The sequence below is a fragment of the Kockovaella imperatae genome, assembly GCF_002102565.1.
Source record: "Kockovaella imperatae strain NRRL Y-17943 chromosome Unknown BD324scaffold_5, whole genome shotgun sequence".
In the NCBI taxonomy this organism is placed as follows: domain Eukaryota; kingdom Fungi; phylum Basidiomycota; class Tremellomycetes; order Tremellales; family Cuniculitremaceae; genus Kockovaella; species Kockovaella imperatae.
The window spans coordinates 1,178,390-1,191,969 of NW_019028945.1; the positions used below are offsets into that span (position 1 = coordinate 1,178,390).

A 13,580-nucleotide genomic window follows, 5' to 3' on the forward strand; every position below is an offset into this window, starting at 1 on the left:
CCTTCATACATAGCCTCTGAATCGATCCATAGTTCGACCTCACCCTCTGAAGATCCTCCTCCTTATATATGACACAAACAGTATCGAAACAATCCCTGAGCTGATAGGAAGAGTCATCCAGATCTGGACTTTGAGTGACTTGCCTGCGTATCTTGGTCAGAATTTCAGTGCCTTGCATGGCCGTAGTATCGACTCAAAGGGCAGTCCCGAAAGCGCAGCACTTCAATGTGGCAGAGACGACGTAACGTTGTAGTTCGATAGGGAGGTCACCTGCTCCAGTAATGACCATTGCCGGCCACGTCAGACCATGCATATAAGGTGATATATACCCTTGCCCCCTTCATGAAATTGCTAGCAGAGCCGCAACATGACACTATACACCGTTCGCCCGCTTTGATCCATCCACCCCTGGTATTCTGCCTGCCCCATGCATCTTGACGTATTCCGACAAGTCTTCTATACTGATCAATTTGAGTCCCCAGTTCCTGGCGAATCGCCAACAATCGTCCCGTTTTGCCATGGACCCAGCAGGATCGTCTGGATTGACCAACTCGCATAAAACTCCAGCAGGTTCCAATCCAGCAAGGTAGCACAGGTCTGAGAGAGAGAGAGTGCGTAAGTGATCCCTCTTTTGTGCCTTTGAAAGCGACTGGCTCACCCACTGTGGCCTCTGTATGGCCTCTACGCTTGCTCACGCCTCCCGTCGTATACCTCAGAGGGACGACATGACCTGGCCTCGTAAAGTCTTCTTCAGAGGTCAAAGGATCACTCAATAAGCGGATGGTATGCGCCCGATCGTGCGCTGAGATACCCGTCGTCGTTGGATGCTTCGCAGCATTTGAATCAATCGTCAAGTGATAAGCTGTTCCTTTTGGATCTTGAGATTTACCGGAGGGAGGGAGGAGGGGCGGTAGGTTGAGAGCTTGTAGTCGGTCAGGTGGTAATGAGACGCAGATGAAGCCGCTGAAAAGCGGCTCAGCGAATGACTCTACATGGAATTATCCCCCCTTTTTTTTAACCCACCTCGTCCAGTGAATCATCCAAGCCATGCCTTCTGTTGTCAACTTTCCAGCGGCACATACTATATCGCCTTCGTTCTCTCTACTCTCGTCATCCATGATGACGACAAATTCTCCGCGGGCGATCGCCTCGATGGCATCGGTGACAGGATCGAATTGAAATGGGGACGGAGGTTGTAGCAAAGTCGTCGATGAGCTGGAGGCGGCCGAGGGAAGAGACATGGTGAATTGATTGGTAAGGCCCGGTCGAGACAATGGTTTGATACAGCGGGCGGATCGGTGCGGCCAATTACAAAGCGCAAACTCAGGATAGATCAATGCCAATGAGCCCACGGATGCTGCCAGCAGCCTAGATGCTAATCGCAATCTCCAGATACGTGCTCACTACTCAATCGTGGTTGGACATCATTTACATCTTGAAATGGTTTCGTTCTTTCGGATGTCGGCGGTTGGACAGTCCGATGAAAACACGTGACCTGTTCACTGGAGCCCCACACTTTCCATCATGTCACCTTCCACTCGACCAACTACTACTTCATCATCCATTCACCAATTGTTCTCACAAACACCCTCACGCTCCATTGAACCCATCAAAGCCTCATCATTCTGATACAGTAGATGGGGGTGCTGATGGAAAGCGCAGACATATAAAAGGAGAGTTTCTCTGTTCGGAGACATGCCCATCTTACCTTTCCAATCTGGTGATGCCTTCCTTGATCATGATATCCATTTCACGAGGCATGATTGTCCGAACACGACAAGTCACCAATGTACCTCGTCTCTTGTTCGCGAAAAGGCAGGTATCCACGCTCGCATTGACGGCTAAATGGAACTCGGACCTGCTGCCATCGACGCGCCGCATCCCTTCAGGATCTACTCTTGTCGAAAGTCTCAGGGGATACGCTGCGAATTCCACGACCTCAGACTCAATCAAGATCCAAAAGGTCCTTGCAGACGCACTCGAGCTCAAGGCCAGACTCGAAGGCGCTGCGAAATTCTCTGACAAGGTCGAGGCCGCCGCTGAATATCCAGAGGTCTTGAAAATACTAAATGTGTAAGTATTCGCTACCAACTTGTTACACCTATCCCATCCATTGACATGCAGTACAGTCGATATGGCAAGGAGTACCAAGGATGCGTCAAGCCCGCCGCCCTCGAATCCGCATTCCGGATCAAAACTCACGAGCCCAGATCTAAGGGCGGTCGACCCCGAAACCTGCCCATTGGGAAAAGTACCAAGTACAGAGCACCGAGAAGTGTACTCGCGCTCATTGAGACTCTTGGCCGTCCCGGAGTTGATCGGATAGAGAGCCACGAGCGAATTTGGTCTTTTATCCGAAAGGAAAAGATCGAACTGTCGAGTCCTAAAGGGAACATCTTGCTTCAGCTCATATTTGGAAATTTCCTGACGAACACCCGGATTCCCAAAGACCGCATATTGGAGCTCGCCCCTGGCAAAGCAAAGAAACCAGCTCGATCAACGCCTCCACCTAGCTCGACTGGGACTCGAAGTTATTCGACCACACCAAATCGGATGGAGTATCCAAATCCAGAGGTGTTCGCACAACTTTCCGCCATTCGCGATCTGAGAGACAAAATCGAAAGCAAGACCAAATCCAGTGAGCGACGCCGAATCCTGAAGGACTACCCTCAAGTCTTTGATGAGCTCGACTTGTGAGTGTTGAAGACACCGCAAGCCTTGTGCTAATCAGTCTCTCTCTGTTCAGCGTCACTCGACCCGATACTCGATTTGGGTTGACTTTCGAAGGTTATGGAACCTATGTCAATCAAGCCCAAAACCTGCACAGTACCACTCCTCCGCCCTCGACTCTCATCGACATGCTGAAGACGCTATCTGAACAGAAAGTCAAGGGCAATGCTGCGAAAAAGCTCATCCATGCTTTTCTGAAAGCCCACCAAATCCCAAAGGAGGAAACCTTAACATTTGGATGTCTCTTGAATCGCCAAATCTCCTCGAATATCTCACGAGCAACTTTGGCCAGCATCAAATGGGACCAGCCGGCCTCGGCTTCTACTGGCGAGAATAAGCACGAAATGAGCAAGCCAGGGTCTTGGACAAGGTCGATGAGCACGCCGACCCTGAACCGAAAATACTCGACGACCTCCAATCGATCAAAGCTCCCCAACCCGGAGGTCCGTGAACAACTCGAAGCGATCCGTGACCTGCACCATCGGGTTTCGACTCTACATGGTCATGAAAATCTACAGGATAGTCTTCAGGATTATCCACAAGTCAGAGAGCTTCTCGAGACGTGAGACACGTTGCATGCATTTTCTGAACGGCTGACGAGCTTAACCTATATAGTGTACTTCAGGCCGACATCCGATTCAATCTGACGTTCGAGAGCTTTCGAAATTGGCTCGGGCGGACAGATGAACCGAGTTCATTTTTGGATGAGACGCCATGGACTCTCATCGATCTGTTGAACGCACTAGCTGAACGCAAGGTCACGGGCACGCGTGCGAAAGTCTACATTAAGACTTTTCTCTACGACCATCAAGTCTTACACGATGAAAGCCTAGTCGAAGCGTTTGGCCGTCTCTTGGACCGCAAGCCCGTTCCAGGATTGGGTCCAAAGGTATTGGCCAATATAGACTGGGGTGACTCGACTTCGGCTTCATCTGGTGGGAACGGTGAGGCTCCGTCAGCAACTCAGAAGGCTGCTGCCTCGTCTCGTGGATTTCAAGTCGCCCTTGGTCGAGGCATCCCAAAAGATGTTGATCCCTTTGAGCGTCTCGATTCGAAGCACAATTGGTACGCCTCTCGGAAGCTGGACGGGGTCCGATGTATCACATACATCGACTTCGACTTGGGTACCGATGGCAGCACACCGAAAATACTGGACATCAAATGCAAGTCTCGACTTGGCCGAGATTTCAGAACTCTTGGAAAGGTTCAGGAGCAGCTCAGGTTCATGACGGAAGTTCCAGGTCTACGAGCTTGGCTCGAGAACGATAGCTTCGTCCCACCCGAATCTCCCTCCAACACGAACAGTAAGCGCCTGGTCCTAGATGGAGAAATCTGCGTCATGGAAGCCGACTTGGGGCATTCCCTACCTCCTACTCATGACACTTTCGATCCGTATCGACTCCACGGGTCGCTTTTTGGGAAAGGTGATGACGTACCATTGAAAGAGAACTTTTCGCAGACTGTCAGTCGCATCAAGGGGTCGACAGCCATCGAACTTCCTCGGTATTACGTGTTTGATCTGCTCCACGGCGGAGAATTCGACGCGCATCAAGCGATAGATGGACTCAGTGATCCATTTGGCAAGCGGGTGACTGACTTGGCCGATTTCATCAAGGCGATGAATACCGCATGTGCCGCAGATCCACAAAATCCTCCCTCGCACTTCACAACTCTGCCTATTCCCCAGATCCAGGTGAACGCCTCAAATCTAGAGGCGATGATCAAGCAATCAGATGAAGAAGGTTGGGAAGGCCTCATGCTTCGAGTCGACAAGCATTACCGGGGCTCGAGAACGTAAGTTGGGCTATCCCGTAATACCGATTCTGATCTTAATTCTCCCTCCCGCAGCAAGGACATCCTCAAGCTCAAGCAGGAAAGCGACGCGGAATACATCGTCCAGGGTGTCATAATCGAGAAGAGTATGCGATTGTTCGTCGACGGTGTACCAAATAACTATGGAGCTGTGGGCAGCCTCGTCATTAAGCACAAGGGGAATGAAGTCTACGTTGGATCTGGTCTGAATCACGAGCAAAGGAACCAATGGGCCAAAGACCCTTCCTCCATTGTGAGTCGACTCGACGTGGCCCGCCGGCGATGTCACACAGAAGCACACAAACACTCTTCCTGACGCCCTCGACCGTTTCAGATTGGCAAGCAGATTTGCGTGGCATATTTTTCCGAGTCCCAAAACCAAAAGCGTCCAGAAGAGAGGTCACTTCGATTTCCTCGACTGAAGCACGTCTATGATCAGAAGCGGGACTTTTAGCCAGCCGTATTGTGTCTGTGAAGGCGTCTCCCTGGCAACTGGCAATTCGCCCTACTTGTCTATATCAACAACACCTTCATTCGGAGGTTTCTCATATCTTATGTACTGACATCTTCTGCATCACATTTTGCGCATGTGAATAAATCATGTACATTGCGGACCTGGAGAGATCCTCTACAAACCTTTCGTACGGTCTCGATCCACCAGCCGTGTCGTGGTCTTCTGAAGCCATTGCCAACAGATCCTTTTAAATACACTGATTCTTCTCGTCGCAGAATGTACGACACCGTACGACTCTATCCAACCACATCGAAAGTAGCGATCTCTGGGCTCTTTGGCTGTACGCCCACAGGTGGAGGAGGCTTCGCTTTCAATCCGTCCCCTCCAAAGCTTCCTAGCGAAATAACCTCTTGTTCAGGTTTCTCGCCCCCGGGCACACGTTTCAATTGACCACTTTTGGGTCCCGGTCCGCTCATACCGCTCCCATCGTCCGGTAAAGACGTAGCGAGTCCAGTCTCTGCAATCGTCGGGTGGGAAGCTTGTTCACTTCCGTGGCCTGATGCGCCATCGAGGTATGCAGATGGTTCCTGTTCGGGCGATCGAAGGGTTTGTGTATTGGCATTACTGGATCGAGGTTCAGATGGGAGAGTGACGGGTGTCTGATTCAATTTGGAAGGGTCTAACGGCGTTGAGGGGGATGATCCAGGGACAGAAATGGGTTGAGAAGACATGGTTATGATGTTACTGGTTCGAAGCAAGCAATGATAAGCCTTGCTTATAGCAGCTGGCCGGATTTGGAGGGTGTGTGATTCTGATCACAAGTCGCTAACGGGAGATGGAGCACTGACCAAAGCGAAACAAAAGGGTATGGTATGATGACGAGGCTCGGTTGCAGAGGCGGAATTGAGCGGTTCAACAGAGTGGAATGACGTGAAGCTGTTCAATCTAGGTCTTCCGCGGTGTTGAGATGGGCGATGTTTTGAGCTGACCAGTTTGAGGCTGCTTGCGTACGAATTCAGATCTGCAGTATAGTGATGAGTCGAGATTGTGTCTGAAGCCCGTTTACACAAGGACATGAGAGAGATCCTTTCGACCTTTTGACGAAGTTCCGCCGTTGGAGCGCGCGTCGGAGTCAACCACGTGGCAGCAGCTTTTTGGGTGCACAGAAAGTGGGGCCGCTGTGTACGGGATCCAAGGCTGCTGCTATCATGACCATGAAGAGCTCGTCTGAGCCATGCAGTGAGTGCGTAAGGGTCCTGGTCTCGGGATTCAAGAGAGATGACAAGCACTGCTGCATGAACGAGCAAAGGTCTGACGCAGCTCGCCGACAATAAATTCTCGATCGAAGCCTTCTCCCTCGCCTACCCTACCGTCTTCGACTACGCCTAGAATACCTGTCACTATCATCTTCAGAGACACTTCTCCGTCTACGCCTGCAGATTGATTCGTTATCAGCACAGTTCACAGCATGCGTACGGCTGACTCACCCTGACCTCTTCTCCTCATCGCCCTCTTCCTCTTCCCACCCCCCTGGACCAAGTAGCGCGGTCCCACCAGATCCATCATCCCTCTTCCGCTTTTCTCTCCGTTTATCTGTAGATCCATACTCATCTTCATCCCCGCCCCCACCGCGTCTCCGGCTCGTCCTATCTCTATCTCTGTCCCTCTCCCTCTCCCTGTCCCTATCTTTGTCGGACCGTCCACTTCGCTTGTTACCCCTGACTGGGCTCAGACTCCTGTCGTTGTCTCTCGGTGTCACACTCCGAGTTCTGGGGACTGGCGTCCGGGATCTTGATCGAGATTGAGAGCGATAATCATCGCGGTCATCGTCATCACCGTCGTCAAAGCTCCTCTCTCTCCGTCGTCTGGAGGCATTTTTCACCGGACTGATCGACCCATTCCTCGACTCATCATCACCTCGGCCTTGCGGATCCGTTCCATCATCGCCGTAATCCAGCGCATTCGACGAAGACGTCATATCCACACGATCCTTATCCTTGAATCGACCCGCCTTGGGGCCAGTTGGGATATTTGCTGGCAGGCCCGCGCCAGCACGAGGGCCAGCGGGCAGACCAGATCCTCGACCACGTGTGGCGGTTCCTCGACCTGGTACAACGCCGCGAGCCATGCCTCGACCGCGGAAGGCTCCCGCGGCCGAATCAGGAGCAATAGATTCGGACATCTGGCCCTGATAATGTGTCAGCGAATTGAGGGTGGGACAGAGTCCGCTTACTGGTTCAGAATCCTCTTCCTGCTTCACGTCTTCGGCTCCCTCACCCGCACGAGCAGGCGTTGCGGAGGGTCGCTGGGCTGGGAGCAAAATTCAGCCCCGCACCGCACTGAGGTGTCAAAGCCGCCCACCTTGATTCAGTCGTTGCATTCCCATATTCCCATTCCCAGGACCGCTCCCCATGCCCCCCATGTTGCCCATGCCTTGCATGCCTTGCATACCTTGCATGCCTTGCATACCTTGCATACCTTGCATACCTTGCATACCCTGCATGTTGCCCATCCCCTGCATAGCCATCATCATGTTTGGATCTGGCATCCCTCCCAGTCCCATGGCCTGTTGCATAGCTTGCATCTGTTGGGGGTTGAATGGCATTTGCGGGTTCATGCCGTTCATCTGAGGCATCATGTTTGGCAAATGGAGAAGATTGGCCACATCAGGGTTCATTTGGCCCATCGGCAGGTTCATCTGCGCTGCAATCAGCAGATACCCCGCGCCAGTGTAGGCTCATAGCCCAACTCACCATGGCTATCCGCCCTGCTTCCATCTCTTGCCTGAATCTGAGATACTTCGGATAAGATATTTCGTCGAAACCGAAATTGAACCAATCACTAAGGTTGCTTCCTGGTCTCCGCCACGGTTGACCAGTGCCTTCGAATTGAGACATGTCGAGGTCGTACACTGAAGTACCGGTGGAAGGGATCATTCCCGTGTTATTGGAAAGGTCGATTTTGGGGTGAGAAGCAGGAGCAGCCACGGGAGGAAGGGAAGACGGTGGCAGATTGGGGTTAGACGTTGGGATAACGGACGAATCGGGAGTTGTCCCGGACGGTAGAGGGAGCTGAGTGAGCGGATTCTGGACCGGGGGATGAGAGGTGTTGGGTGTTGAGGTTGAGGGTTGCGCTCCTGGACGTGACGCTGGAGTGTACTCGGTGGTTTGGTTCACCGTAGGCATAGAAACGGGTTGAGCTGGAAGGAAGACGGGCAAGTTCAGAAAAAGAGACACCTCCACGACACCGCGAGACTTACGCTTGGGAGGTGGCATAGACAAGCCGACCGGTGCAGATGTCCCCGTAGCTCCGTGAGCCCATTTGCCAATTCCAATGACATTGCTGGCTTGCGCTTGCGGTCGTCTGAACAGAGGGGATTTTCCACGTCAACATTCCGACTTCGAGATACGAAGGGTAGGTAGCTCGATGCACCCACTCACCTCAGATCCAAATGCGAAGCTTGATTCCCAAAGACCAATTTGACATCATCTTCATCATCACTGTCCTCGTCTTCCCCATCCACATCCTCTTCTTCCACTCCGCCGTCTTCGGTATTTTCAGGCTGCGCAGCGGCTTGCGCCTCAGTCGGATCTATACCGTACGCTGCGAGGGATCTATGAAAGGCCTGTCAGTTAACTCCGGCTTGAACGTCGCGCAGTAATGCTGGAATGCAAGGCATAGAGCCCATCTTTGTTATATCGAGCAAACGTTCACTCTTGAATACAAGAATCAGACATCCCTCTGGTGAGAGAGAGAGAGAGAGGGAAAAGAAGAAGTAGATCTTCCGTGTGACTCAAGCTGCTCCACTCACGCTGCCATAGACGCAGACAGTCCACTTGAACTTGCTCCGGCGGCACTGCCAGAGATACCATTCGTTTTTGAGCTCGAAGCGGCCGCCGCGGCCGTCGTCGACGTGCTCGGAAGGGAGGCTTGTGGAGCAGCCGAAGAAGTGGCTTCCTCTCCATACAGGAAGGCATCATCATCTTCCATGTCCATTGTGCCGAAAGTCTTTGCTTCTCCACTCGTCGTCGGTTGAGGCTTGAAGCGCGAGGAAAATCAGGTTGTGCCTCCTCGAAGAAAGGTGTTCGAACCAAACCCGGCTCGCGGCTCGATTCTACATGACGTGGCTTTCTACTCAACTGATCAAGAGTCTGTCCCATGAGTACGGTTGGCGTTGTGCATGATGGAAATGGGGGGCTGGCTCGTTGCGGTACGGACCAGTCTTGAGTCTACCCATGGATCCAGACCCAGAGATCATCAGATGCAATGTGATATGGTACAATTCGCTTCATTCTAATCCCGACTATCTGAACCTCCACACCGCCACTCCAGCCTCGATTCGCCACGCCCCATTTGATGGTGCCGAGGCGACCCGACTCCTATAGCCCGCTGGCTTTACACCTAAATCTACACGCTATGTCTCGCAGAGATTCTGCCATCGTTTTTCACATGTCGATACGTCTTCTGAGTTCCATAATCGCATTCAAATCCTTACAAAGCCTGACCAGTTTCAGGCAGGGTTCCGCGTTGTCGAATCAGGACCTCTACAAGGGGGAGTCAGCGTTCGAACAGTTGCGGTAGCTAGGCACAGGAAGATCGGACTCCAAGAGCGGAGTCAAATTCGTCGCTCTCGACAAACTAGCTTTGTTCTCGTTCTCGGGTCCGACGACTCACTGAAAAACTCGTAACTCATCCAACTGATGGCCGTACTCGGTGCAACCGTCAAAACTCTAGGTATCCAACCTCTTCTCAATCCCTTGACGCCATCTCGTTCCCGGATCAGCCGCAGTGCTTCTAACATGCCTCTGGCTTGGCGAATCTGAGGATCGGACGAAGATCCACGAGTTTGGAGAAGGGTCTGGGGAACGAGACGAGTCAGCGACCAAGCTCGATGCCAGAAGGGACGAGCGGAGCGATCTTTCCTTGAGCTTCGGGACACACGCTGCCTCGAGCTCCGATTTCCATCCTTGACTCACCTTTGCCACGTCCAATGGAGTAGTCACGGCAGCCGCGACAGCTCCAGCAAATCCACCAGCCGTGACGTGAGTCAACGGGCTGTAACTACCATCTGGGTTCAAGAGAGACTTGAGACTTTCGTAGACCGAAAACTGAACGGCGGTGAAGGGAACAGACATGGTCAAGGTCGTAGGGTAAGAGACGTAGAACGCCGCAAGTCCTTCGGTTGTGTAAACGGATTTGGCACATGAAATGACGGATCGATAAGGCGAATTTTGAACTTGCATACGTTGCTTGATGACTGCAGAGACGTAAAGCATCAGTGACTAGGAACTCGTCGCGCCGTTGCTCCTACACTCCTGACTCACCATCAAAAGGGTTCATAAGGGCATCAGACGAGATCGTAGCGGCGGCACCAGCAAGAGCTGTAGAAACAAATCAGGTGAATGCCTCGAGAAGTCATGGCCGCAAGATGGCATCTGCCTTGACCCACCTGTTCCTCCTACACCCCACCAGCCTTCACCTCTACCCCCGCTGATCTCCCTTACAAACTCGTACATTCCAAAATGCGCAGCGTGGGCGGGTCCAGCGCCCATGATGACGCTTGCTACACCTCGCCATAGGGATCTGAGCCCATCTGTCGTACTGACAAGTCGGAGATGTTGACCGATCGTAGCGACTTGCGGAAGGGTATGATGAGGTCGATGAGGGAGTGCAGGGCGAGGTGTGGAGGAAGAGGAAGAGGAAGCAGATGAGGTTGACGAAGTGGCGGTGGCTAAGAGGGAAGAAGCGGTCGAAGGGAGGATTTGCATTCGTGTCTGCAGACAATCAGCACTGGCGCAAGGTAAAGAGAGACAGAGCAGACGGCTCACCTTGATGGAATCTATTGGGAATATGACTGAATGTTCAGAAATTCCTGCCTAAAAGAACAGTATGAGCGTCTCGTTCCGTTTTCCTTTTTTTCCCCTGCGTGAGACGAGACACACCATCGCACCCGCAGCCATATTGACCGCCCATCCTGAACCTAGAGGCAGAGCCTCATATTCATGCTCTTCAGGGTCGATGACTGCCCCAGTTGACGGTCCAGCCGATCCAGGATGGACATGAGCTCCGTGAGGAGTAACATGAAGTGTCGATGCAGAACCTAAAAGGTTGGTAGACGACGAGGAAGCATATTGGGAGGTTGTAGATGATGGACCTATGGATGCATCATCCGTTGTACGAGTGACCATGAGATTGCTCGATTCAACGGTCCAGGTTCAATAATGACGATGAGTTGAGCCTGTAAGGATCGACCAAGGTATCGTCGGACAAGCGAGACGCTGGGTATCGGTCAGGAGGAACAAGGGAACAGAGAAATTGTCCAAATCTGTCAGGTCAAACAACATGATCAGCTCAAGTTCAGTACAGTGTGCCGGATGAGGACGATCAACATCTGGCTGAAATGGCGAGAAAGAGGGTTGGTTGTGAGGGAGTAACAGTTGATCAAGGAGGAAGCGCTTGCAAGATCCCTGCCTAATGTCTGACCCTCTGGTCGGGACGAGTAGATAGCGATGGATGATCAGATCTGGCTGCACACATCGATGAAAGCTGTCCAGCACGCCCACATCCCCCTCTAAAACCCTTCACCACTCTTCACCACTCACCGTCGATGAAACTTTTTTGTGTTTTTCGGCCGATGGCCAGGTTGAGCAAGGGGAAGATTTATACGGCGAGACAGAGGTCCAAGCTTGGTGGCTACAGTACTGATGTTGCCTAAGAGATTCGTAGACCCAGCTTCGGTGACTGACTGTTCTTGCCGACGTGAGGGAGATCGTTGGAATGAAGAAAAGCAAAAAGACGAAGACGACGATGAAGCAGTTTGGGATCGCAACGAATCGTCTCGTCCCGGCAATTGAATTTTCTGGGAAAATTTGGTTCCGTCAGCTGGCGGATGGGATGGTAGGCGGGGGATGAGTAGTGAGTAGTGACAGCCCTATATCGATGGAGTATCCCTGTGAGGGTCACAGACAGAGAGAGAGAGAGAGCGGATATACATGTGGTTCAAGGGATCAGATACAAGAAGATACATCGAGTAGCAAAAGCTTTCGATCGACCATCCATGAGAGGCACACGATTTGGCGTAAACAATCATCACTTTTTGGTTCGTTTGATCACACTGGCAAGGACAACTCCAGCTACAGCAGCTGCACCCGCTACTATACCAAGTCCTATGGGAGGTTAAGGGTCAATGCTTTTGAAGCAAAGGGATAAGGGGGGGAAAGTCCGGCCATAAGCGAGGCTCACCAATGTATCCATCGCGTGTGACGCCTCGTTCTATCAATACTCTCAATGATTGAGCTTGCATGTTGCCCGGTTCATGTTGCAGTAGGAGGTCTGTGAAGCATGATCAGATCAGCATTTTGTTCAAGTCTACTGAGGTCATACTACGTACCGTTGAACTTCTTCGCGTTGGCGTAGTTCTTTAACTTGTAGTACCCTACAGCGATGTAATAACTACATTCTCGACGATGAGGTGGAGAGGCAGAGTATATCTCTGAAGTGGCACAGTGTCAGCTACCTCAGCGGGGCGGCATCGAGGAACACCGCGATTGAGGAGTGCAAGGAAAGCTTCTCGAAGTGGCAGGATTCCGCGATCCCATTTCCCACCTGACGTTCCACGGACGTTGACGATATAAGGGCCTCACCCCAGATCCGTCACAGGACACACAAAGCAGGAAACCCACGACTCACCCTGTAACAATTTGATACCCTCCGTCTGCATCTCATTGTTCTGCGTCTTGATCAAGCCCCAGCCTGTCACGCTCATCTCAGCACGATCTCCTCTCGACAGACAGTCTTTTTGGGTTCACCCACCATAGTTGAATTTGGATTGGGTCGTAACGTGTCCGTCTTCGATTTCCTTGTAATACTGTCGTTTGAGGACCTGAGGAGAGGGGTAGAATGAGCACTTATACGTCTGAGACTGATCAGGCAGCTCGCGGGCTCTTCGGCGAGAGAGTATATCATTGAAAAATCACGATCCAGCAGCTCCCAGCTTTACTGGACTTTTGTGTCAAGCACCTTGTCGGATCGGTCCGGCGAGACTGCATGACCCAATTCCCGGCAGCGATTTATCAAGGCCTAGCCATCCTGATTCTCTACCAGACCACGATCGACTCACATCCAGTTCCTCAAAGGACAAAGACGACTCTGCCTCTGCAGCGTAAGGTAATTCAGTCGGCATGGGTGGCGGAGAGCTTGGGGATGAGTTGGTCTGAAGTAGTCTGTCTTTCCGACGACTCTAGAGCGTGATAAGATCTGCTTGGGATGTATCTAGTAGCTTGTTCGCTAGATATCAGGACTTGCTCTTCCGTCCAAGTTGGCTTTGTATAGTTGTAATGTAGCAAGTCAAGAAAGCAAACTGCGCTCGACCCAGAGGTATTTCGCGAAATGTTATATAATTACATTTTGCCGTGGCGATGACGCATCGAAGATTCCAGTGAGGACGTGGAGATGAGATAGAGCGAGCGACTTTGACGAGAGGGATGCTCAGTGCTGCAAATGAGGACGCTGTCAAGCCCAACTGATTCCTGGAGATTAGCATGCAGAGTGTATGATACATGCAAGTGAACTGGTAAAATATGGC

General features: G+C 51.9%; 8 protein-coding genes across 8 annotated transcripts; 1 reads left to right on the forward strand and 7 right to left on the reverse strand.

Annotated features, from left to right (window-relative positions):
- Positions 1 to 294: 294 nt before the first annotated feature.
- BD324DRAFT_624231 (putative 3,4 dihydroxy-2-butanone-4-phosphate synthase) lies at positions 295 to 1,430 on the reverse strand. Its single transcript, XM_022015672.1, has 3 exons — positions 1,024 to 1,430; positions 659 to 963; positions 295 to 597 (listed from the first exon to the last, which is right to left on the reverse strand). Exons 1-3 carry the CDS (start codon positions 1,239 to 1,241, stop codon positions 374 to 376), a joined length of 747 nt encoding a protein of 248 aa, XP_021872009.1. The 5' UTR covers positions 1,242 to 1,430; the 3' UTR covers positions 295 to 373.
- A 128-nt stretch (positions 1,431 to 1,558) lies between these two features.
- BD324DRAFT_624236 (hypothetical protein) lies at positions 1,559 to 5,123 on the forward strand. The gene is made up of 7 exons (XM_022015673.1): positions 1,559 to 1,815; positions 1,857 to 2,073; positions 2,130 to 2,693; positions 2,747 to 3,292; positions 3,346 to 4,524; positions 4,579 to 4,795; positions 4,877 to 5,123. Exons 1-7 carry the CDS (start codon positions 1,788 to 1,790, stop codon positions 4,994 to 4,996), a joined length of 2,871 nt encoding a protein of 956 aa, XP_021872010.1. The 5' UTR covers positions 1,559 to 1,787; the 3' UTR covers positions 4,997 to 5,123.
- On the reverse strand, positions 5,124 to 6,084 carry BD324DRAFT_624238 (hypothetical protein). The gene has a single exon (XM_022015674.1). It carries the CDS (start codon positions 5,725 to 5,727, stop codon positions 5,293 to 5,295), a length of 435 nt encoding a protein of 144 aa, XP_021872011.1. The 5' UTR covers positions 5,728 to 6,084; the 3' UTR covers positions 5,124 to 5,292.
- A 189-nt stretch (positions 6,085 to 6,273) lies between these two features.
- Positions 6,274 to 7,380, reverse strand: BD324DRAFT_624239 (hypothetical protein). Its single transcript, XM_022015675.1, has 3 exons — positions 7,230 to 7,380; positions 6,484 to 7,184; positions 6,274 to 6,429 (listed from the first exon to the last, which is right to left on the reverse strand). Exons 2-3 carry the CDS (start codon positions 7,176 to 7,178, stop codon positions 6,363 to 6,365), a joined length of 762 nt encoding a protein of 253 aa, XP_021872012.1. The 5' UTR covers positions 7,179 to 7,184; positions 7,230 to 7,380; the 3' UTR covers positions 6,274 to 6,362.
- BD324DRAFT_417122 (Fip1 motif-domain-containing protein) lies at positions 6,956 to 8,527 on the reverse strand. Its single transcript, XM_022012725.1, has 5 exons — positions 8,437 to 8,527; positions 8,256 to 8,359; positions 7,750 to 8,195; positions 7,230 to 7,694; positions 6,956 to 7,184 (listed from the first exon to the last, which is right to left on the reverse strand). Exons 2-4 carry the CDS (start codon positions 8,269 to 8,271, stop codon positions 7,344 to 7,346), a joined length of 813 nt encoding a protein of 270 aa, XP_021872013.1. The 5' UTR covers positions 8,272 to 8,359; positions 8,437 to 8,527; the 3' UTR covers positions 6,956 to 7,184; positions 7,230 to 7,343.
- BD324DRAFT_417121 (hypothetical protein) lies at positions 8,528 to 9,230 on the reverse strand. The gene has a single exon (XM_022012724.1). It carries the CDS (start codon positions 9,154 to 9,156, stop codon positions 8,707 to 8,709), a length of 450 nt encoding a protein of 149 aa, XP_021872014.1. The 5' UTR covers positions 9,157 to 9,230; the 3' UTR covers positions 8,528 to 8,706.
- A 257-nt stretch (positions 9,231 to 9,487) lies between these two features.
- On the reverse strand, positions 9,488 to 11,184 carry BD324DRAFT_578819 (carrier; the record flags this gene model as incomplete). The annotated part of the gene is made up of 7 exons (XM_022013342.1): positions 9,488 to 9,540; positions 9,671 to 9,854; positions 9,973 to 10,253; positions 10,321 to 10,377; positions 10,446 to 10,770; positions 10,825 to 10,872; positions 10,939 to 11,184. The coding sequence occupies 7 exons, from the start codon at positions 11,182 to 11,184 to the stop codon at positions 9,488 to 9,490; spliced, it is 1,194 nt and encodes a 397-aa protein (XP_021872015.1).
- A 673-nt stretch (positions 11,185 to 11,857) lies between these two features.
- Positions 11,858 to 13,434, reverse strand: BD324DRAFT_624255 (mitochondria fission 1 protein). Its single transcript, XM_022015676.1, has 6 exons — positions 13,116 to 13,434; positions 12,809 to 12,878; positions 12,686 to 12,748; positions 12,387 to 12,488; positions 12,239 to 12,328; positions 11,858 to 12,162 (listed from the first exon to the last, which is right to left on the reverse strand). The coding sequence occupies exons 1-6, from the start codon at positions 13,176 to 13,178 to the stop codon at positions 12,086 to 12,088; spliced, it is 465 nt and encodes a 154-aa protein (XP_021872016.1). The 5' UTR covers positions 13,179 to 13,434; the 3' UTR covers positions 11,858 to 12,085.
- Positions 13,435 to 13,580: the final 146 nt, after the last annotated feature.

Coding starts and splice junctions, on each gene's coding strand:
- BD324DRAFT_624231 (XM_022015672.1), bottom strand. CDS start 1,241: ATGTCTCTTCCCTCGGCCGCCTCCAGCTCATCGACGACTTTGCTACAA. Junction 964..1,023: donor TGGATGATTCACTGGACGAG/GTGGGTTAAAAA, acceptor GCCGCTTTTCAG/CGGCTTCATCTGCGTCTCAT. Junction 598..658: donor CCATACAGAGGCCACAGTGG/GTGAGCCAGTCG, acceptor TCTCTCTCTCAG/ACCTGTGCTACCTTGCTGGA.
- BD324DRAFT_624236 (XM_022015673.1), top strand. CDS start 1,788: ATGTACCTCGTCTCTTGTTCGCGAAAAG. Junction 3,293..3,345: donor GTCAGAGAGCTTCTCGAGAC/GTGAGACACGTT, acceptor TAACCTATATAG/TGTACTTCAGGCCGACATCC. Junction 4,525..4,578: donor CATTACCGGGGCTCGAGAAC/GTAAGTTGGGCT, acceptor TCCCTCCCGCAG/CAAGGACATCCTCAAGCTCA.
- BD324DRAFT_624238 (XM_022015674.1), bottom strand. CDS start 5,727: ATGTCTTCTCAACCCATTTCTGTCCCTGGATCATCCCCCTCAACGCCG.
- BD324DRAFT_624239 (XM_022015675.1), bottom strand. CDS start 7,178: ATGTCCGAATCTATTGCTCCTGATTCGGCCGCGGGAGCCTTCCGCGGT. Junction 6,430..6,483: donor GATGAGGAGAAGAGGTCAGG/GTGAGTCAGCCG, acceptor ATCAATCTGCAG/GCGTAGACGGAGAAGTGTCT.
- BD324DRAFT_417122 (XM_022012725.1), bottom strand. Junction 7,695..7,749: donor AAGCAGGGCGGATAGCCATG/GTGAGTTGGGCT, acceptor ATTGCAGCGCAG/ATGAACCTGCCGATGGGCCA.
- BD324DRAFT_417121 (XM_022012724.1), bottom strand. CDS start 9,156: ATGGGACAGACTCTTGATCAGTTGAGTAGAAAGCCACGTCATGTAGAA.
- BD324DRAFT_624255 (XM_022015676.1), bottom strand. CDS start 13,178: ATGCCGACTGAATTACCTTACGCTGCAGAGGCAGAGTCGTCTTTGTCC. Junction 12,489..12,685: donor GGGTATCAAATTGTTACAGG/GTGAGTCGTGGG, acceptor GTGCCACTTCAG/AGATATACTCTGCCTCTCCA. Junction 12,163..12,238: donor CACACGCGATGGATACATTG/GTGAGCCTCGCT, acceptor AACCTCCCATAG/GACTTGGTATAGTAGCGGGT.